This window comes from Periplaneta americana, chromosome 12 (assembly GCF_040183065.1).
Source record: "Periplaneta americana isolate PAMFEO1 chromosome 12, P.americana_PAMFEO1_priV1, whole genome shotgun sequence".
Classification (NCBI taxonomy): Eukaryota; Metazoa; Arthropoda; class Insecta; order Blattodea; family Blattidae; genus Periplaneta; species Periplaneta americana.
Window position 1 is genome coordinate 123,246,785 of NC_091128.1, and position 22,794 is coordinate 123,269,578.

At 34.6% G+C, this 22,794-nt stretch overlaps 2 protein-coding genes across 7 annotated transcripts in view; both read left to right on the top strand.

Moving 5' to 3' along the window:
• Positions 1–22,794, top strand: part of LOC138710867 (uncharacterized) — a 2,470,114-nt gene that overhangs the window by 1,561,512 nt on the left and 885,808 nt on the right. The window lies entirely within an intron of this gene.
• LOC138710866 (transcription factor Sox-2-like) lies at positions 4,150–8,652 on the top strand. Its single transcript, XM_069842037.1, has one exon. It carries the CDS (start codon positions 4,453–4,455, stop codon positions 5,884–5,886), a length of 1,434 nt encoding a protein of 477 aa, XP_069698138.1. The 5' UTR covers positions 4,150–4,452; the 3' UTR covers positions 5,887–8,652.

Sequence of the window (22,794 nt, forward strand, 5' to 3'; positions counted from 1 at the left end):
ATCACTATAATGCAGTATAAACAGTCTATAGGTCTAGTTTTGAATCATTAATGGGATGTCAACTTCAGCACAAACAAGATGCTGCGGCACGCGTCAAATATGACGTCACTTCAATATAGTCTATGAACAGCCAACAATATCTCCGTACGCCCTGGGACATAATACGGTCTCTAATAACTTAATAATAATTAGGTTACCTTAAATCATACCACATTAATGGGTTGTCAGTGTTAGACGTTTGACGTACGCATGAATTATGATAGCATAAAGAATATTAGTGACAATAATTTAAGTTTTCAGCTATTAACGCGGTAAATATAAGACGTCAGAATGATGAAAAAGTGGAAAGATGTAGAGCTAGACTAATTTCTACACGGCCTTATAATAATGAATGTATGGAAATAATACACTAACATACCGTCATTTCCCATAACTATGGTCCATTCAAATTTTGTACTCCAAAACGTAGTAGGTTACCGCGTTTATTTATATTTTTGCTGTATTGTAGTTTGAAGTCAAGTCACAACAGCTATCTACGAACGGTCTATGTTACTTCTGAAATGTTCTTTGAGTAGTTGTATCGTGGATCATAGATATGTTCCCGGACAATAGTTATGGGAAATGATGGTATTTAAAGAAAAAAAATTGTGTCAATATAGAGTATCTCTTGTTTGCTATTATTTATTAGATTATTAGGGCCTATAGACCTATATATTATTATATTTATTTCTTTTTTTTCTTTTGGGGAAGGTAAACATAGCCCATAGCTTAAGTGTTAATGAACACGATTTTAATTAAGTTTGTGTGGTTTACAAGTAAACACAATTCCATAATTATAATTTTTTGTGCCAAGTTTTGACTCAAAATCATATCAGAAAACAGTGTTGGTCTCATGGGAAAATGAGTGAAGGGGTTTCAATGTTGCAATAGCTACAGTAGCTTTCTATCTTGCAGACGCGTATATAGTAATATTTTACCATCGAATAATTTCAAGGGAAAAAATTGTTCTGAAGGCGGGTATCGATCGATAAACAATTTTTCCCTTGAAATTATTCGAATCTGCTTCACAGAGAGCTTTACCTGAAAGCTAGATTTGCATTTTACCATCGAGTAGAGTAAGAAATCCATTCCTATTTTGTAGAGTTTTGTGTAGAATAGACTATTCGGAATCTTATGTAGAGTAACTATCACTATTGAACCAAAATAACTTCGCTTTGGTGGATTTCTCTTAATTTTATTTTAAACTGCTAGTCATTATTATTATTATTATTATTATTATTATTATTATTATTATTATGCCTATTTTTATTATTGTTATTATTATCATTATTATTATTAATATTAATATTATTATTTATTGTTATTATGATCAATAAATAAATAATAAATAAATAAATTATTGCACGAGAACATCGAGACCGCAACAGGCCACTAAGTCTAGTGATTGAATTCGATTATTATTATTATTATTATTATGCCTATTATTATTGTTATTATTATTATTATTATTATTATTACTAAAGAATTTATTATTATTTCTTTATAGTGCATTTCTATCAAAGTATTTCTTACGTAAACCACGAGAATGTATTAAATAATGAACTTAGTTTCAAGTAACAGTAACAATGGTTACCTATAGGCTACTGTGCTAATTTTTGTGAAAGTAAACATGTGAAGTACGATTTGAAGGAAGCGTCGCAAAATTAACTCGACACAATTTTTGATAGCCTATGTGTAGCTAGTGTGTGATAATGACAGAAAGTTGTTTCTTTAATTGCCTTAGCATAGGCCTACCTATTGTCAGAATATAATCCTGTAGGCCCTATGTACTTCTCTAGATAAAAATTGTTTCATATGAAACATTTCATAGCGTGTTTTGGGTCAAGCAATTTATTTAATTTTCAATATGCTCGGTCAGTTTAAGAGAGCAGTGTATCATGACAACAAATGACTGAAAGAATTTTAGTTTTATCTTTCAAATGTGCAGAAATGTGATCCGAACAAGTGTAACATTGTAAAATTCCTTTGTAGAACAAAACGTTAGCTTAATTTGTTCCGATCAAATTTTTGCACATTTAAGGGATAAGACTGAAATTCTTTCAATCATTTATCTCTCATAAATTGACTGAGCGTATTGGAAATTAAATCAATGGCTTTCTAAAAAACACGCTATGAAATGTTTCATATAAAACAATTTTTATCTCGAAAAGGAAGCAAAATTGTATTAATTTTTTTTTAATATCTCAAAGAATGACCTCCTGTATAGGCCTATAACATTAGGTAGATTACCCTATAGAATTTAAAGAAACAATTTTTGTCATCACATCACCAACATCATCATGAGACTTAGGGTCTATGGTAAATAGTCTTGCTGTAGTATGGTTGGTGGTAAACTTCATTTCAATACACATTATCACTTAGTAGATTACATGAAGATTAACAGTCATACATTTACAATGGTCGGTCAAATAGGTCTACGTCTTTCCCTTCTCGATACTTTACTTTTGAAGTATATTTTTTATTAGCGAGATCGAGGCTGGAATACGGAGCTGAAGTTTGGAATGATAACCTACTTGCGGACTAAACTATAAAACAGACGATGTTCAATATAAATTCATGTACCTGTGTTCCTGCAGACTTACTCGCAAAGGAGATGTTTGTGATTTGTCGAAGTCATACCTTACAACCCCGAGGACGAAACTCAAAACTATAGCTAGTTTAAAAATGCCGATTTAGCCTATCTACATGTCCCAATGAAAAGCATGAGAAATATTTGTTATTCTAAAATTTAAAAACCTCGTTTTGCCCGTTGCCCAGTTGAATTAAAACTACGAATTTATTTTGTGGAAATATTACATTCGCTACAGAACTTTAAACATAGTTCGTATGAGTGTTCAATGACATTTGTGTGTGTAAAATTTATGTAACAGCTTTATAGGCCTATAAAAATATCCTTTTGTTTCACGTTTCCGTAGCTACGAAATTTCCGAAATTCCAATTTCTGTCACGAAATGATCTGATTTAGTAAAATACTTATTTCATTAAGTGTGTCATTTAGGAAATAAAAGTATTTTGTACACGCGAAATTGTACAAATATGTCTGTATTAATTCTCTAGTTTTTGTTACCCTTTTATTTCATTACTTTTCCTGAAGAAGAGAAAAGGAAAGAAGTTTACAAGTTTAACGAGTTAATGTTAATATAAATTATTTTTTATTTAACAGATGTGAAATTATTTACATGAACATTTATATAATATATCAATTAGGTAAATAATTTTACTTTAACCTTTATTTCATGTAAACAGTGAATTGACGAACATAATGTGTAATAAATTGTTAGTTTCAGGTAACTGCAATTAAGAGAAGTTAACTGGAATAACGTCACGTAGCTCCTTCACAATTCGAACAACGCAAAAGATCACAAATTATGGAAGAGTGAAAATATAAACTTTTCATAAGGTGCAACACATCAATATCAGAATATAAATGTAGCCTACTGTACATCTAAAACGTAATAGTACGTTATTATTATTATTATTATTATTATTATTATTATTATTATTGTTTACTAGCGTATTTCATTTAAAATTACAGTATAGGCTACTTCAAGCATGCGAAATCGTACGGTGGAGGGGGTGTGACCTTTTAAAGTGACAGTACAGTAGTTATGTCATAAATGTCTTATATTTCACAGCTAGCACGTGACAATACAAATTAAGGAAAACATGACAAGATGAACTCCCAGGAGTTTTGACAGTCTATAGAAATTAAAATAGGCTATTAGTTGAAGGCCTAATAAAACACTTTGCAGAAACATTGTTATTAATACTGAGAGTGGTGCGCACCCGGCGAGTGCAGACAACATGCAGTGTGTGCGGGAGAACCCGAGAACTCACCTGGTCAGGAAGAGGCCTGCTGCGGAACTCATCTGCCGCCACCCGGGAACGTGGACGATCCAGGCTCCTCCCACAAGTCGTGACATCACGGCCGAACCCCGCCCCCCGGAGTCGGTCCGGGCCGCGAGATTGGTCGGCCGAAATCATGGCAGGCACGCACGTCAATCAATAGCGGCACGGAGGCCGGACCACGGGGAAGGGATCGGTTAGGAGGGGGAGCGGGACAAATAGTGAGAAGCGAGGAAGAATAGCGGCAGCAGCAGCAGCAACAGCAGGTTTTGTGCGGCGGCCGGCAGACGAGAGAGGTGCTCTGCGCTGTGTGGAGGCATTCAGAGACATTGTGCACCCGTGAATAGACCAACTGTACAGCAGGCAGCAGTCTTACCTGGGAGAGAGAGAGGGAGGGAGTCCGCGCCGCGCCAGGCCCATGTGTCGCCCAGTGTCGTCGTGCTAGAGTTCTGGGCGGACTTGTTGCGTGTGTAGTGCGTGGCGTGTTGTTTTCGTGCAGTGTTGTTCGATCAGGCGGCCAAGCTGTACTCGCACAGGGAAGAAGATATGCTCACGATGGAGACGGACTTGAAGGGGGGCAGTCTGCACGCGAACATGCCGCCCCACCATCCGGGCGGCTTGCACGGGCACCCCGTTTCCACGTACAGCGCCCTGGGCTCCATCGTGCACAGCAACGTGACGCCGGTCGGCAGCGTGATGAGCAGCGTCATGAACCTGGGGCAGCCGCCCCCCCAACAGCTGCACCAGCCGCCGCCGACGCAGCAGCAGCAACAGCAGCAGCATTCCCACCCCCAGCACCCGCTCGCGCACCCCCAGCACACCCACCCCCAGCAGCAGCAGCAACAGCAGCACCCCCACGGACACCAGCAGCAGCAGCACGGGCAGGGGGGCGGCGCGGGGGCGGGCGGCGGCGGCCAGCAGCCGGGGGGCATGGCGCACCACCACCCGGGCCAGCACCCCAACAACAACAACAGCAGCAGCAAGAACCAGAACGTGGACCGCGTGAAGCGGCCGATGAACGCCTTCATGGTGTGGTCGCGGGGGCAGCGCCGCAAGATGGCGCAGGAGAACCCCAAGATGCACAACTCCGAGATCTCCAAGCGGCTGGGCGCGGAGTGGAAGCTGCTCAGCGAGACGGAGAAGCGGCCCTTCATCGACGAGGCCAAGAGGCTGCGCGCCGTCCACATGAAGGAGCACCCGGACTACAAGTACAGGCCGCGCCGCAAGACGAAGACGCTCCTCAAGAAGGACAAGTACCCCCTGGGCACCGGGTCGCTGCTGCCGGGGGGCGACGCCTCGCGGAACGCCGCCACGGCCGCCGCCGTGCAGCAAGTGGTGGGGCGCGACATGTACCAGATGCCCAACGGCTACATGCCCAACGGCTACATGATGCACCACCACGACCCCTCGGCGTACCAGCAGCACCACTCGGCCTACGGCAGCCACATGGCGGCGGCGGCGGCGGGCGGCTACCCCCGCTACGACATGGGGCAGATGCACCCCAACTCGGGGTCGCTCAACTCGTACATGAACGGCTCGTCGTACGGCATGTACTCCGCCGGGGGCACGGTGCCCGGGGGCGCGGGGTCGCCCTACCACACGGCCGCCATGCAGCAGCAGCCGCAGCAGCCGGGGTCGCAGATGTCGTCGCACAGTCCCAGCGGCAGCAGCATCAAGTCGGAGCCCGTGTCGCCGTCGTCGGGAGGGCTCCACACGCCCACCCCCGGAGCGGGAGCACCCGGGGGCGGCATCTCCGTCAAGCGTGAGTACGTGGGTGGGAACTCGGGTGGTGGCGGGGGCGCGTCCTCGCAAGGGGACTTGCGTCAGATGATCTCCATGTACCTGCCCACGGATCCGTCCGCGGACCACCACCAGCAGCAGGTCCGTCTGCAGCAGATGCACGCGCAGTACCACCAACACACGGGGTCGCCGGACCCCATGGGCGCGGGCCCCGGCGCCATGCCCCTCACGCACATGTAGGCCCCCGCGCACGCAGCAGGCTGCGGATACTTCGGCGACGACGAAGACGATGACGGACACGTGCTGAGACACTTCTCGTTCCCGTCGCTGTGAGGGACACGTGGTCAGGAACGTCTTTCTCGTCGTCGAGAATGACACGTGGTCGGACGCTTCCCGTTACGGTGAGGGGGACGCGTCCTTGTTCCCGTCACAGTGAGGGGACGCGTGTTCGACTCTCGTCTTTCTCGCCGCCGCGAGCTCTGACCAGAACGTCTCCCTGACGATAGAAAACAAAGGAAGGGGTGATCCACTACATAGGCCTAACAAAGATGAGCCGAGGGCGGTTCTGTACGAGTGTGCCAAATAGTTTAAGTTCGCCGCCAACTGAGTGCAAGGAACTGATTTAGGTAGGGCCTATCGAACAATGCATTTTTTCTTCTGTTTATCATCACTGTTTTCTTGCCTTGGACTCGTGACGAGAGGACCGTAGTACGTGTGATGTACATAGCCCTCCTTTGTTAAGACGTGTTCCGCTGTCCTGCTGCTAGGCCGTGCGTGGTAAGACGAACTCATGTACCCGCTCTGCTATCGTTACCTGTGTGGTGTGTTCGTGCTCAAAGGCATTCTTCATTGGGTTACTAGAAAAAAACTGTACTATAGGTTATACATATAATTATATTATTTTATTTTAATTTACTTTTTATTATATCGGTAGCTCTGTCTGTTGCTACCGATGTTAGGACCTGAATGATTCTTTTTTTGAACAAAGGAGCGCGTATACGTGTGTTAAAAGTAGACAAATCTTTACCACTTCCGAAACGCAGTATTTCATTATGTTTTTAATTGTTATTATGTATACCGTGATATGTCCTTTTCCGTCTGTGACACTGTCATTAACATAGGCTATCTGCATAGATATTTTTGAAATTAAAAGATATGCTATTCAGTGGCCCGGATTTCGGAATTTGTTGTTGGTAAACAAACTAAATTTTTTACACTACTACACTGACGATCATGTTTTCTGTGACATCCTTTCCAAAAATATAAATCGTGCTTATTACAGAATGCCTTAAATTCTTCTATACTTGACAGCGGAATCATTGTAATCAGTTGATTGGCCTAGTATTTTGCGCTAAACTATTCAAGCACTTGTTGCTTGTTTTATACATTTAAGGATCACCAATTAAGGAAGATTCGGGCAATATTGATCACGTTTTTACGTGCAGGTGCTTTTCAATCGCAACCCATCGATCAGCTGCATAGTATGTCCATATATTGATAGTCTATCTATTTCCATAAAGTATTCAGTTTCTAGAAAGGTTGATCATTTGCGGTATGTAAACATTCAAAACCAGGACATAGGCTAATCTGGTTATTTATCCCACCGAATGTAAGACAGATGATTTTATATATGGATAGCCTATATATTTGCTTTGGTTTAACAGCAAATAATCGCTTCCCACTATATGTTCTTCGGGATAAAGTGTGAACTGAATATTTGTACTGTAGTGGTAGCAGCAGCAGCTTTACTTTTTTATTCGCCGTTATTATAAAAATTTTGGGTACGTATTTATGATTATGATTAGCTTTAGTAATGTATTGCTATTAACAAAAATTGTGTTCGCACAAATTTACAATTCACTTCATTGAAAATAATCAGACACGAATTAACATTAATTTTTCGAATTGGAATAATTTACAAATATTGATTCATATTTCTTTTACAGTATCTTTTCATTGGATTTTTATATATTTTATTCATTGCCAAAATGTTACATGGAAAATTGTAGCTATGTCCTTCCTCTTCAATACTGAACAATTTAATATGTTGCCTAAATTTCTACGGAAACATTTAAGATATAGGCTACTTTCTACATTTTTTTTTTCAGTCTACTGTCAAAATTTCGTCTGCAACAAATTTACAAAGACTTTACTGTTTTTTTTCCATTTGATTGGTCTGTATTAGACAACATACTTTTACGAGAAAAAGAATAGCTGTTTAAAAATAAGTAGGTTATACTGGAAGTAACTGAAATCTTGTTAACAGTTTTATCGGTACAACTAGAAACCTATAATTAAAAAGGGAAGTTTTCCGGAGGGTTCCTTTACATAAAACATGCCGGCATAATTATCATCCAAGCATAACTTTAGGACATAACAGTGTGCGTGCCGAATATATCAGAGGAAGTACAGTACAATTACTATCATTTTTTTAAATCTTAGTTATATCTAGTGTTTGTAAATTAATCTTGATTAAAGACTTGGTGCCCAGTATGATTTATTTAATCGTATCTTGCATCAACACTCATTATCGCGAGCGAATATAGAATGATCGTTAGTATTAACGATAACGTGACATCTCAGAAAGTGACATCACATTTATGAATTCACATAACAATTTAGATGACTGGAGATCGAAGTGTTTTTATTGATCTTTAACTACTGCACATTTTAGAATAAGAGAGACTTTAAATTCAATAACCTTACATACATTTTTTTATTCCGTTAGTATTTTTTATTTGCTCTAAATGTGTCTGAAGTTACTTATTTCATAATTAGAACTGAGTGTTGAAATTTTTCAACATGTAAATATGTACAATGAATGTGTTAAAATGTTTACTAACTCTTTATTAACTAATCAGAGGCGACATTTTTATTTGCATTTGAGGACCGTTTTTACAAAACTTTCAAAATTGAGATTTTGGTGGAGTCGTTAACATAAAGCAGGCCTCTACACGATGTCAAAGTTATCTTAGTAAAATTGTATTATTTCTCTTCATTGTAGTGTGTCAAAGTGTGATGGTTGCACTTATAACCTATTTGTCTCCATTCAGTTTTTTGTCTCTCCTGTAAAATTTAGTTTTTTCTGTTAGCAAGTTTTGTAAAAACGGTCCTCATTTAGACTGTGTTTACACTTTCCAAAACCACCTTGTAACTATTTTGTTTTCAAGCAAATATTTTAAAGCTGTCATTGTACATAAAGAAAAATAGAAACTAGAAAAATGTAACATTAGTCACTGTTAGACTCGAAAAACCTACATCTCCATTCCGTTCTGAATATTGATGAAATTTGTCTGAGATTCTGTTTAGTAGAAAATAAACTTTGAGTTCAGTAACGAGATATAGTTTTTATTTAATACTTAAAATCCTTATTTGCTTTTTGTTGTAAATTTAAGTTTTGCATTTCAAGACTTAAAGTTATAAACGTTTCCGAAATTTTAACTCCACGACACAGAAAAAGTAATACCATCTTTCTCCTTTGAAATCCAATGAAAAGACAAGACACGGATTTTTCGTTTGTGTAACTAGTTTTCATATTTGTGTAAAAAAAGTTTCAAATTTTGATTTGGTAATAGTTTCGCAGAAGTTATATGATCGTCAGTGTGGTATTTAACCGAACTAAATTCAGGTGTTTCTTTATTCATGTCATTACTTTTTTTTTGTTTCCATAAAGTACAAGTACAGAACTGAAAGTGTGAAACTGTGTATATCAAATTCTTTTCCAGGCAGAATTTGAGTAATCCAAAACATTCCAATTCATGTCTACTTATGACAAAATGATAAAAAAATTTTAAGGTATCTCATCCAGCTTTGTACAAAACAAACTTCCTAACAGTTATAATTTTTTATTATTTTAAATGTACAGTGAGTGTCATATAGTCAATGGCTGAACATTGTGAAGAAAAATACGTTACAATTACTATAGTCTCCATCGAACATTTTTAAAAACAAGAAAATTTACCTAAGTCGTAATAATGCAGCCCTATAGGAGGTTGATAACCATATTGTTTTCCTGCTGCAGAATATTGTGATCCCTTTCTCCCGCACGCGGACCCTTGTTTGTGTTCTTTACATATCCGTCATCCCTATTCCATTTTCATAGTCGCCATCATCCCTTAATACGCCCACCGGCCCTCATCACTATTCGTTGGATCATTCGCCTTTCTCTCCAACCCCCTTCTACCTTTCACACGGTATTATAACTATCTATTGATTAAAGAATACTTTGTAAATAATATTGCACCAAAAATATCTTGTTGTAAATATATTATATAAAAACATGAAGGTTTTCACCCCCGTTTGAAAAAATCTGAAATAAATTAAATATTTGAAATGGATTTTTAATAGTCGTGTTTTGTGTTTTTTATTCATTTTATTATATTCCCTACATACCAGCCAAAGCTTTATAGCAAACTTGATAGAAATTCAAGCTTATTGAAAGGATAGGTTTACCTTTTTAGTATGCCTGTACAGATTTGCTACTTTACGACACTCAATTCCAAACTTTCATGTTCAGAGTTAGAATTTAAATTGAGGACCATTTTTGCAAAACTTGCTAACTGCAAAATTTGCAAAATTGAGATTTTGGTGGATTCGTTAACATAAAGCAGACCTCTACACGATGTTAAAGTTATCTTAGTAAAACTGAATTATTTATCTTCGTTATAGTGTGTCAAAGTGTGATGGTTGCACCTATAAGCTATTTGTCTTCATTCAGTTTTTTGTCTTTCCTGTAAAATTTAGTTTTTTTCAGTACGCAAGTTTTGCAAAAACGGTCCTCAATTAAAAACAGCAAAATTTATGTTTAAACAACCTAGAGACTTCTAGAAATATCTTCGCAAACATGCTTTAATGTTCCTGTTTCATGCATGCTATTCATTTTATTGCTCAAATATTGACAGAAATTGGAAACAGAAAAAACAAATTAGTTTAAAATAAAACGTAGAAGTTGCAAGTAAACTTTTTACCTACAAATGACTTCTAAACGAAACTCTTGCAGAAATTAAATAGAACACATTTAACTCTTAGGCCTAACTACTTTTATTACTAAACATTTTTTAAAATCAGATCAGGAACAACGCGTGTCTGCCGACTCTTGTCACGGCAGCGAATCTGTACATGCGAACATTCCTTGCAACTTCCGATCCTGGAACACAGTTCCGCATTACGACACTGTCACCCATCCCCATGCCATTCACCGGAAGTACATCCTTTCCATCCTCCCATCCATAATTTGTGTCTATCTATAAACGTTGACAGCTTCACAGTACAGTGGGGATGACATCTGATTTCAAAGTTTACAAAAATATTTTTTATATACATCAGTAGATGAATTTCAATAGCATTCCTGTAAAGTATATTTTTTTTAATTAATGGAAGAAATATTCACCGTTGTAATCATCAATGTAACAGCTTTTAGTCTTCAGGCTCGCTCAGACATTAGAAAGATGAATATCAATAGGCCTATTCTGTATCGTCCAGCGTTTCTCAGCCCTTTCGGTTTATAATTAGATAGCATTTGCTTATGTAGCAGTTTTCCTTCCGTTCTTAAAATGGGATATTGTAAATATTGTTACCGTCGTTCCATTATGTGGGCTATGGAGTGTTCAGTAGACAATCAGATTAAGTAAAAAGAATTAAATTACCGCTCATATTTTCAATGGGAAACTCAGTTGTAATAATAATAATAATAATAATAATAATAATAATAATAATAATAATGGTTTATTTTAACTGGCATAGTTAAGGCCATTCGGCCTTCTCTTCCACTCAACCAGTATGATGGAAAATTACTACAATGCTATGAATAGCTATAACATACTTAATATAATACAATTCAAAGCAATAAAATACTACAAGACAATATAATACATAATTAATATAATACAATGACAATTCTTTTCATCTTCACAACACCAATAAAATAATTATGTAATAATAATAATAATAATAACAGTAATAGTAATGATAGTCATACCTAAATTAAATTATTAAACTCGATCACAATTATAACTTCAATTTGACTGCGCCCGTAAGAAATCGTTTAGATACTGGAAGGTACTGAATTTAAAATAAAAAATGAACTCGACGCTGTATGCAAGAAATAAAATAGTCCGATAAATACTAATCTTTTTCCTGAATTCTCTGTTTTAACACTTTAAAAACCTTAATTATTCTGAATCTTACATCAGTGAATTATATTGATTGGCTTTTGAGCTGTCCATATAGCCTATATACGTATGTAAATTACATAAAAATGATGTAATATAAATTATAAGACGTTACAATTAAAAAACTGCTCTAAAAGCCTATCATCCATAATATTCATCATCATATTGTCATTATCATACAAGATTAGTTAGGAATTCCGGCTCATAATGATTTAAAAAATGTTGAAGATAACGTGTCTTGTTTTAGGAAGACCATTATTTGTCTCTATACTGTAGGATATTTGTTTTGTCAGTACTTTTCTGTCATTCATAAAATATGTTGGACCTAGTTTCTATTGAATTTTTTCCTTTAACTTAAATTAAATTGCATATGATTATATCTAGCTGTTGACACTAAGAACTCAGTATCTCTGGTAGGTTACTTCTTTCCAGTAATAAGAACATTATTATTACAAAACAATTACAAGTTATGTAAGCTTCTTGCTGATGACTTCACAATTTTACACAAGTTTTGTGTATTTCAACAATTAGACTTGCAATGGCCCATTTACAAATCTTTTTAATCACTCTGCAACATTAAAAAGAAACGTCGTAAATTGGGATGTCCTAACGGTCGTCTTTCTTATGGTATTTCTTCGCTCGCTGTTTTAATCGATCTCTCCGGCGAGGATCTCGTGACGTGTCCAATCCATTTAAAGCGTATGACATTAATTTTTTTCTACTATTATGTCAGTTGTTTAAATAAATAATAAATTGTTGCATTTATTCTTTTTTAGCATTTTTCATTCTCGGTGACGGGGTCCTTCACCACTCACAAATTTTTTTCTTTTAAATATTCTTAGTTTGCGTGCATGTATTTTTTTTTAGTGTCCATGTTTCTAGTGCATAATTATTAAAATAGGCTGCAGTAGTGATATTTAAATATTTATATTATCTTTTTATAGAAATGAATCTGTTTTGTTTAATAATAATCCGAAATGGCATGAGAGGATTTGTTTGCGTTTTGAATACGATATATGATTTTCTCTTTCACGTTGTGGAGTTCTTCAGATTTTTACTTGTTCAAAGAAATATACAGTACTAAAACTTAAATCCATCGTAGGTCTACATATAATATTATTTACATAACATAATAATAATAATAATGATGATGATAATAATAATAATAATAATAATAATAATAATAATAATAATTTGTTCTGTTATTAGAGAAAACATCAGAATAGATGCCTCTTAATTTAATCATATTTTAATTTGAAAGTTACTGAACTATTTACCTTGTTCGCTTAATGAATTCCGCGCTTGATTAACGAAATATTAAGTTTGTTTCAAAGACTTTTGTTAGTGCGTCAACAATGACTTTTGTACAAAATATTATATCGCATAATTTATTATTATTATTATTATTATTATTATTATTATTATTATTATTATTATTATTTAGGCATTTTCAATATGTAAAGATATAACTATAGCATATATATATATATATATATATATATATATATATATATATATATATATATATAGGTACTTCATTATTTTAAAAACCCTATAGAGAAATATTAAGTAGTATAATCATAAATTATTATCATCAAGGTTTAATTCTTTTTCGTCGCTTCTGGTGTGATGAAGATATTTATTGAAATTATTCTAGCCCACTTCTTGGCCTGGAAATATAGGCTATTCTTTTCTATCTTATTTAGTTAGGTATAATAGTTAATTTAACACGCATACTTCAATTATGAATATTAAGTAACATACAGGGTGACCATAAGTAATGGCATTAATTTCAGGGTGTTATTTTTTTAGATACTTCAAAAAAGTTTAATGCTGTTTTCCTCGTTTTTGCTTCCTTTTCCAGATAAAAATTGTTTTATATTAAATATTTCATAGCTTGTTTTGTGAAAGCCATTGATTTAATTCCCAATATGCTCAGTCAATTTAAGAGAACAGTGTGTTGTGATAATAAATGATAGAAATAATTTTAGTTTTATTCTTTAAATGTGCAGAAATTTGATCCAAACAAATGTAACTTTTCGTTCTGCAAAGGGATTTGACAATGTTACATTTGTTCCGATCAAATTTCTGCATATTTAAAAGACAAAACTAAAATTCTTTCAATCGTTTATTTTCATACTACACTGCTGTCTTAAATTGACTGAGCATATTGGGAATTAAAGCAATGACGTTCCTAAAACACGCTATGAAATATTTCATATAAAACAATTTTTATCTCGAAAAGGAAGCAAAAACGAGTAGAAATGCATTAAACTTTTTTGTTCGATATATCTGAAAGAATAATCGCCTAAATTTAATGACATTACTTATGGTTCACCGTGTAAGTTATAACTTAGTCAATTAAACGTTCTGTCAGTCTATATAATATAAAACGTGTTTAGAGTAATATCGGTAAACCAAATTCTTTCTTTGTATCATGATTAATAGTACGAGATATCTTTCTTTTTTGTGTTGGATGTATAGAATTTTTTATAATTCTTGGTTTTCTTCTGTTTATATTATACAAAGTATGAAATTCCAAGATTACATGTGAAATTTAAAGTATTTAAATGCATTATTTTCTTTAGCAGAGTCCGACAATGTGTGCTAGAACAAGTAATTACTGAAAATTTCATACAAATGTGCAGTTTAAATATTAAGCATAACAGTAGTAAAGTTTGAATTAATTTGCATTATTCTATGGCCTAGTCTATTATTGCAGTGTGTAACGAAAGTTATTCTGAGATTTTTTCTGGGTGCAAATTCTAGTTGATCTTAAAACCATTTTTTCTGAGTTAATTATTTTCTTTCTTTGGCATGAGATGTTACAAGTACTTATACATTAAGTAAACGAGTAGGACTGTGAAATTTACCGAAGTACCAAGTACTTATTTATTTATTTGAATATACAATTTCTTGAACCCTTTTTTACCCGAAAGTACATTAGGGTTATAGTTTATATTATTATAATAAGAATTCATTTGTCGTGGTGACCCAGTCTTGGTACTTAAAATTAACACTTATATCTACTACATTAATTTGAATTAATTAAAAGTCCTTAAATACATAACTTATAAAATTACAAAACTGTTTATAGCGGCATGTTTTTCTGAACACAGAATAATGGTTTGTCATATATTACATTACAAAAATGTAAATGTCCAACCAAAATAAATCTTCTGTTTTCGAATGTTGGGCAATGGAACAAAAGGTGGTCCACAGTTTGCTGTTCCTCACAGATACATACGTAGCCATTTTTCTTATGTAATTTAAATCGTTCTAAATAAGACCTAAATTTTCCATGGCCCGATAAAAATTGCGTTAGTATAAAATCCGGTATAATTTTGTTGCTATTTAAGCGGGTGTTAATTTCTCTCGTAACTTAACCCTTTGTACTGCATAGCCACTGATTGTTCCATCTATTCATTATGTGCTCATTTATTTTTCCTTTCGCATATGAATAAGTGCACAGATAATAGCTCAAATTGAAGTTCAAAACTGCAGCACTTTTCTTCGAACCAATGATTAGGCTACTATTCTAGTTTCAGTAGCCTTTACCGCAAAAATAAAACTTCGATTTCTTAAATGTAAGCCGAAGGAAAGGAAAATACTTGTAAAATGATTTATTTTCCTGTATGAAAATTGTAATGTGTGCGCAAAATATTCTTTCCGTCGTGATGCCCATGCACAATAAAATCTATTTAAAAATAGATACTTAAATCAAGTCGTAACTATCAATAATATTTGCCCTAGAATTCTATATGGGCCTACATGGGATATAAAATACAGTCCATAAGATATTAGTATGACTTGACGCAATTATTAGTCTTTTTGTCGACTAATTTGTGCTAATGACGGCATAATTAGTCTAAATGTCAGAATTCGATATTTAGTCTCGAATGTAATTACATTTTTCAAGCCATAAAAACACGTTCATGTCTTGCGTTTATCGTTGTTTTAATAACCTTACACATTTAAATACTAATAATCCAATTACCTCATAGCGACACTATGAATAAATTACGGAATTGGTAATTATTACAGGCTTTTATCAGTTGTGTATTACTTAGGCGCATGTGAAATACGTCATGACAAGTAGCGGGTGTGTACGTTCATTAATTTATCGCCGATTATATGACAGCGTAGTAAGAAATAGACATCGGAGCATAACGTTTGTGTACGAAACAAATATATCCCTCATTATAGTCACACCCGCTCCAGAAATAATCGTTTATTTTGACATATTATTTGCTCGTACATGACTATGAGCATACATTCCTTCTAAGTGATTAGAGACAATGTTCAAACAGTTGCAATAACGAGACGTGCCAAAGAATACTTCTGTTACAATTAACACATCCTCTGTTGTAGCCTATTTAAGGTGTAGACACACAAATCTTTTTCGAACTTACGACTGCCTTAAATCTTTCTTGTCAATCACGTTTTATTTATCAAAGTTTTCTTTTTGTAGGCCTATATCTAGAGGGATTTATCTGAAATGTATGTGTTCTACTCTATAGATACAGTTACTGAAACACGCGGTTGGATTTCTGTGATGTGTACGTAGAGTCTGGAAGCAGGGTTCTAAACTAAGACGACATAAGACATCAAATGGGAAAGAAAATTTAACCCACGCGGTATTTGAACTCTAAACCACGCATTTTACGGAACCTTGTATCACCTAGCCTTTCTAATTGTTTATACTGCAATGTGGTCTGTTCACGATATATAATGTTAACATGTTTGTTATAATATGTATTTGCGTCTGAAATAATGTAGACTTTCGGAGTGCGTAATGCTATCAATTTGTTATTCGTAAGATTCTGGCGTTGTTATAGGCCTACTTTATTTCAAGTGTACGTCAGTTAGTTGACAGGTTCTCGTCGAAGGGAGCCTGAATTTCATTCTGGACAGATCTCTGTGAGATTTGTAGTGAATTAAGAATCGTGGAGCAGGTTTCCACTCTGCCATTGTTTCATATCTTCATATCATCACCTCATGATTTGTGAATAATTTCTGTAATTTTAAAGGAGCTTTAGTTAATGATACAATAGTTGCTATATACATAACTGTGCAAAATTTTAATTGCCATGAATAACTAGACAGGAAAATAATACTTATTCACTCACTAGCTGTTAGCAAATAAAATAGGAATAAAATTTTTAATTGTCTTTATCAGTCTCTTCATTTTATTCTCATTTCTCTGAATTTTCTTGTCCGTTTTCTTAATTTTCTTGTCCGTTTTCTTAATTATCTTGTTCGTCTTCTTAATTTTCTTGTTTTTTCTTAATTTTCTTGTTTGTTTTCTTAATTTTCTTGTTCGTTTTCTTAATTATCTTGTTCGTCTTCTTAATTTTCTTGTTTTTTCTTAATTTTCTTCTTTGTTTTCTTAATTTTCTTGTTCGTTTTCTTAATTATCTTGTTCGTCTTCTTAATTTTCTTGTTTTTTTCTTAATTTCCTTGTTTGTTTTCTTAACTTTCTTGTTCACTTTCAGCGTTTTCTTGTTCGATTTCTGAGTTTTCTTGTTCGATTTCTTAATTTTCTTGTTCGATTACTTAATTTTCTCGTTCTATTTCTTAATTTTCTTGTTCTATTTCTTAATTTTCTTCTTAGTTTCCTCAATTTCCTTGTTCGTTTCCTTAATTGTTTGTTACCTTAATTTTCTAGTACGCTTTCTTATGTTCCTTGCTAGTTTTCTTAATTTTCTTTTCGCTTTCTTAATTTTCTTCTTAGATTTATAATTTTTTTCCGTTTTCTTAATTTCCTTGTTACTTCTTTAAATGTATTTTCACTTTCTTATTTTTCTTGTTAGTTTCCTTAATTTTCTTGTCCGGTTCCTCTTTTTATTGCTCTTCCCTTTAGTGCCTTGTTCTTTCTTTCAATATGTTGACCGTTTCCTTCATTTTCTTGTTCGTTTCCTTCAGTTTCTTCTCCTTTTACTACATTTTATTGCCCGGTTCTTAATTTTCTTGTGCATTTTTCGTCTTCCTATTCGTTTTCATCCTATTCGTTTCTTTCATCTCCTTGTTCGTCTCCACATTCTTGATTCTCTTGTCATTCGTCTTCTTCACCGTATTGTTTATCGTCTTTTCATTATCGTTTGTCTTTTGTCCTTGTGTTGCTTTCCTTTGTGTTTGCCTGTTTGTTCATTTCGTCTTTTTCCTGTTCGATTTTGTTCCTCTTTTTAGCCTTTATATTATTTTTCTTATTCGTCTTCTTCATCCTCGTTTAAAACTGTATTCACAACCATTTTTATATTTCTTCAACTTCGCCATGTCTTCGTCCTTCCAATCTACTTTTACATTTTTTATTTAAATCTCTGGTTTGATTGCAGACGTTCGTACCGATTTCGAGAATTCTCCTTTTTTTACTTAGCACATCCATCGAATGTGTGTTTTTTTTTTCAGGATTAGCATGGTATTGTTATAGAAATATGATACGGTACAGTAACCACACGTCCTCCTGCACCCGTGGCGTGCATAATAGCGGGTCACAAAACGATTATGGAATGACAGGAAGAAGGGGAATATTTCCGATAGATCTTTTCGCTGTATTTTTCTCTATCCACAACGTGGATAATAATTAAAATCCTTAAAGTTTGTTGTGATAAATTAAGTAATGAATTCTGCTTTCAATGTAATCATTATGATCCATTCCGTGTAAATTTGATCACGGTCCGCGTAATACAAATTACTTGAAACAGTTTTGAGATAGCATTTATAGTAGATACGTAGTTGTTCTGTAGATCAGGTTAAGTTTCATCAGTACGTAAGCTAACTTATGTTTTTGTAACTACTGATAATTCATATAATTTATTTTAATTACATCATGAAATCTTGTAAAAATTCGTTAGTGTTAAGATATTCATGGTTAATCTACAAATCTATAATTCAATTTCATCGTCATATGTAATTTTAACTTACGTTTTCTACGAGTATTTCTGTAAATTTTGCTTTATATTCGTTTTTATTGCCTCGTTTTTATCTTTCTCACTTGCTTTATTTCAATTTTCTTTGAATTCTTATTTCTTTACTAATTTCGTTTTTGTCCCATCTAGTCTTTTTATTGAACTTCTTATCTTAACACTACATCAACAAAATGTAGAACTCTATGACCAGGGCCGGATATTTATGGAGATCGCGAAAATCACGACATAATAGATATACAATAGATTTTTACTAATCTTTACGAATTAAGTGATTCTGATTAATAATATGCGGATAAAACAATCGCGACAAATCGCGAAACAGAGTTCTAATAGCGAAATATGAACACATTCGCGAAGTATTACAATTGTGTCGTTTTATAGCGAATTTCATATTCTGAGTTCTTTTTTTTTTTTTTTCGGATTTTTTTTTTCACTTGAATTTGTTATATATCCAAGTAGGCTATATTACACGGAAGGCCTATTCCAGGTGTTCTGAATAAATTAGTGAACGCAGAAGACGCAGAATTCAACATTTCACTAATAATTGAAAAGTCCACTGCAAGAATGATGGATGTCACTTTCTTGCCGAAAATGAACCAAGACTGTCAGTGCATAGCTTAGGACATATAGAATGTACATAGAGAGTTATATGGCATTAACACTGATAGTCATTGTCCAATAATGATCGGAAAATCACAGTCAAGCTTTGAGCGCTAAGCATTTTAAAGTTTCAATCGCTTCTGCAAAATGTATTCCAAATGACATCCATCATTCTTGCAGTGGACTCTTCAATTTGAAAGTGTTAATTTGAGGGTTGCAGGTTTTTTTTTCGTTTTTAATGAATGTGTATTAATATATCAAAATATTGTCTATTGGCCATAGCGCACCTTTACCAGAATCCAGCGAAGTTTTAATGTTAATTATTTGGAAAGTAATATTCATACTGAGTTAATGCTCCAATTAAAAAATAATTGTATTTTCCAAAATTTCCATTAATCTCCGCCAAGACTACAGATCAATCTCCAACAATCTAGGCCGACACCAGTATTAAAAAACACAAATGATAAAATTAATCTCCATAAATACCTGCCCCTGTCTATGACTTATGGTATCGTTATCTCCGCCTAATGTAAACCAGGATAACACATTCAAAATACACAAAACAATTTTTCCTAACTGGGATTCGAACTTAAAACTGATAAAAAAAAAGACATCATTTCCACGCAGTATGAAAGCTGAACTCTAATCGTTACATAGCCCTACACAGTGGCCGATAATATTTCTTTAATACGGAACTTAAAAATTTTCTTTGTTCAGCAGACGAAATAAACTTAAACAACAAAAGTTAGTTGTAGTTAACCAGTAACGTTAACATGTGTAAATAGCTAATCTAAAAGAGAAAAATTATCACATATTTTACTTCTCCAATTCCTTTACTACAAGTTCAGAGCTCAATCAACGATCGTTCTGCAGCGGTTCGATCCCCGGCAGTTTTTATGTGAGAAGTATTGTGGGTTTTATTTTCTAGTTCTAGGGAGTTTAATTGTAAGTACCAGGTATCTTTGGACTCTCGTCTTTACGAGAAATCTAATGAAATTTTGTTGGCAGATGGTGTTCACCCTTAAATTGACGAAGTATCCTATAGGATACAATAGGTTAATAGGCTATATGCTATAATTTTAATAGAACAATAGAAAAAATTGATACGAATATTAAAATTTCACAATACCATAATATTGTACGACATATAAAATATGGACATTGCGATAGTTGTTTTCTTTACAGTCCGACAAGGTTTAATAAACTAGTGTGAGAAATGAAGTTTTGCCAATTTAAGGGTTAAAGTACATTATCATCATTTGTCGCTGGGAAGTAATTGCCTTGCTCTTTGGTGCAAGGGGCACTATATCAAGATTTTGTATCAATTTCTTTCATCGTTTCCATATCGATCTTTTGGAACTTCAAGATATAGCCATTAATGTTTTAAGATATTCCTTGTTAATTATAAATAACCATCTGTACAGTTCTATATATGAAAAATAAATGATTCATGTCGAGGATAGCTGCCCCCCCCCAAAAATAAATTAAAATAAAATAAAATAATAGTAATATGCGTTACAAGAGCGGTATGTTGAAGTTTTCATGTTCGAGGAAAAATTTGAAAAAGCGAAACGTAGTTGAGCTTTTTTAACTTCCGAGAATTGAAAGAAAACATACCGCTCGTGTATAGTACATTATTTTGTGCGAAGATCGTTTATTACATACCTGGAAGAGGAATTTATAATTAGTTGCAATGAAATCTCCATCTTGGATTCTGTTCAATGACGGCAAATTTGCAAAACAAAAATATCTATCTTCAACATTGTTGCTTTAAAATGTTTTCTGTGTTTACTATACTCCAGCAGGCCGTGATATACGTCTGTCTTTTTTTCCCCCAGTCTATAAATGCGAACTTAAAACAAACGGTAAGGTTATGTAATGATTTAGAGTTTACTTAATTTTTGCAAATCTTTAAAAACAATAATTAACAGTGCAATTTAGGTGAAATTGCAGTGGTAAGTTTCCAATTTATAATTATTACTATATTGAACGTCTGTAAAAATAATATGTTAAAAGCCTAAAGCAGTAAAATCAATATGTCACTTAAGCGGTAAGAAGAGTGAAATGGTTGTGTGTGTTAGGTTGGGAATACTGAATGTGGAATTTTAGACTTTCCGCGGATTGGTTTTGTGCGGAAACCAAGCAAATACGCACGATGTCGCATAAAAATAAAATTTAAATTTAAAATAGATTTAGGTAGTTGATCTACAATTAATTTAGGTGCTGTTACCGCTCGGTACCACTTTTTCAAGGGCAGCTATCCTTTTCGGATTCTTCTCTCTTCCATCCTAATTGCTCGTGTCTTGGTCCATTGAGGTATTATCACCTTCTTCTCTGTATTGTTTGCGTAGTTAATACGGAACAGGAAATTAATTTATATTTGAATTATAAAATATGACAGAGATGGTTTTGATTAATGATTCGTATGCTGTTTTCATGTTTTTCTGTTCATAAATAATCTTTATTTTCGTTTCAAATACTAATACTTTTCGTTCCATAATCATTGATCTAATTTCGAACTATTATGTTCCTTTTCTATTTACTTATTTCTCTTTATCCATTCTTCTGTTTGTACCTATATAGTAGGTCCACAGTATTTGCTTGCAGTGTACCATTTATGTTATTTATATCGAATATATTCTTCTCTATGTAATTTCTCAATTCCTCAAGTTTTCTAATTTCTCTTAGTTCTTTTTTTCCTTCCCTTCGTCTCACTTCTCGTTATGCTGTTCCTTAAAGCGCATGAATAATTTACTACATACTTTTATCTGGAGTTTGTTCTTATGTTGCTTTTTGAGGTATTTTCCGCATCATTCTGCAAACCGTTTTTGTAATTCTCATTTATGAAACTCACCTTGCTGTGTTCTTTCCATGTTTTCTTTCTAATTTCTGGTGAACTCCGTTTTTCCGATATTGTAAATTATAGATTATATTTAAAGTTTTACACATGCAATCAATCATTTTCAATTTCGTAAACTTGTGAAGCCGCATGGGCCAAATATTATATGATGCAAGTGTTAAAAATTACACTTCGTTTTATGAGTAGGGATGTTTGCGAAACGAGGCAGTAGGCCGAGTGAAGCAACCCTATGAACAAAATAAAATCATTATTAACATGTGTCTCGTACATTAATTTTCAGACTGCCGTTCGTCCGTGCTAGTACAGACAAAATTCTCCCAAGTTCTCTGTTGTATTCCCCCTCATTGTAAGAGTGAAACATTTGCTATTTTGTTAGACGGTGGCGAAGCTCAGTGGTAGAGCATTGGACTAACAAATAGAGAGGTCTCTGATTGAAACCCATGTATTCCTTCTGTTTTTATAAGTATGACATTAAATTAAATTCTTGTTTCATATTATAGTCATAAATAAAATAGTTGCTGAAGAAATTTATTTAATTTGTAAAATATACTCGTATTTCTTATTCAAAAACGTTTCATTCTTAAAAGTA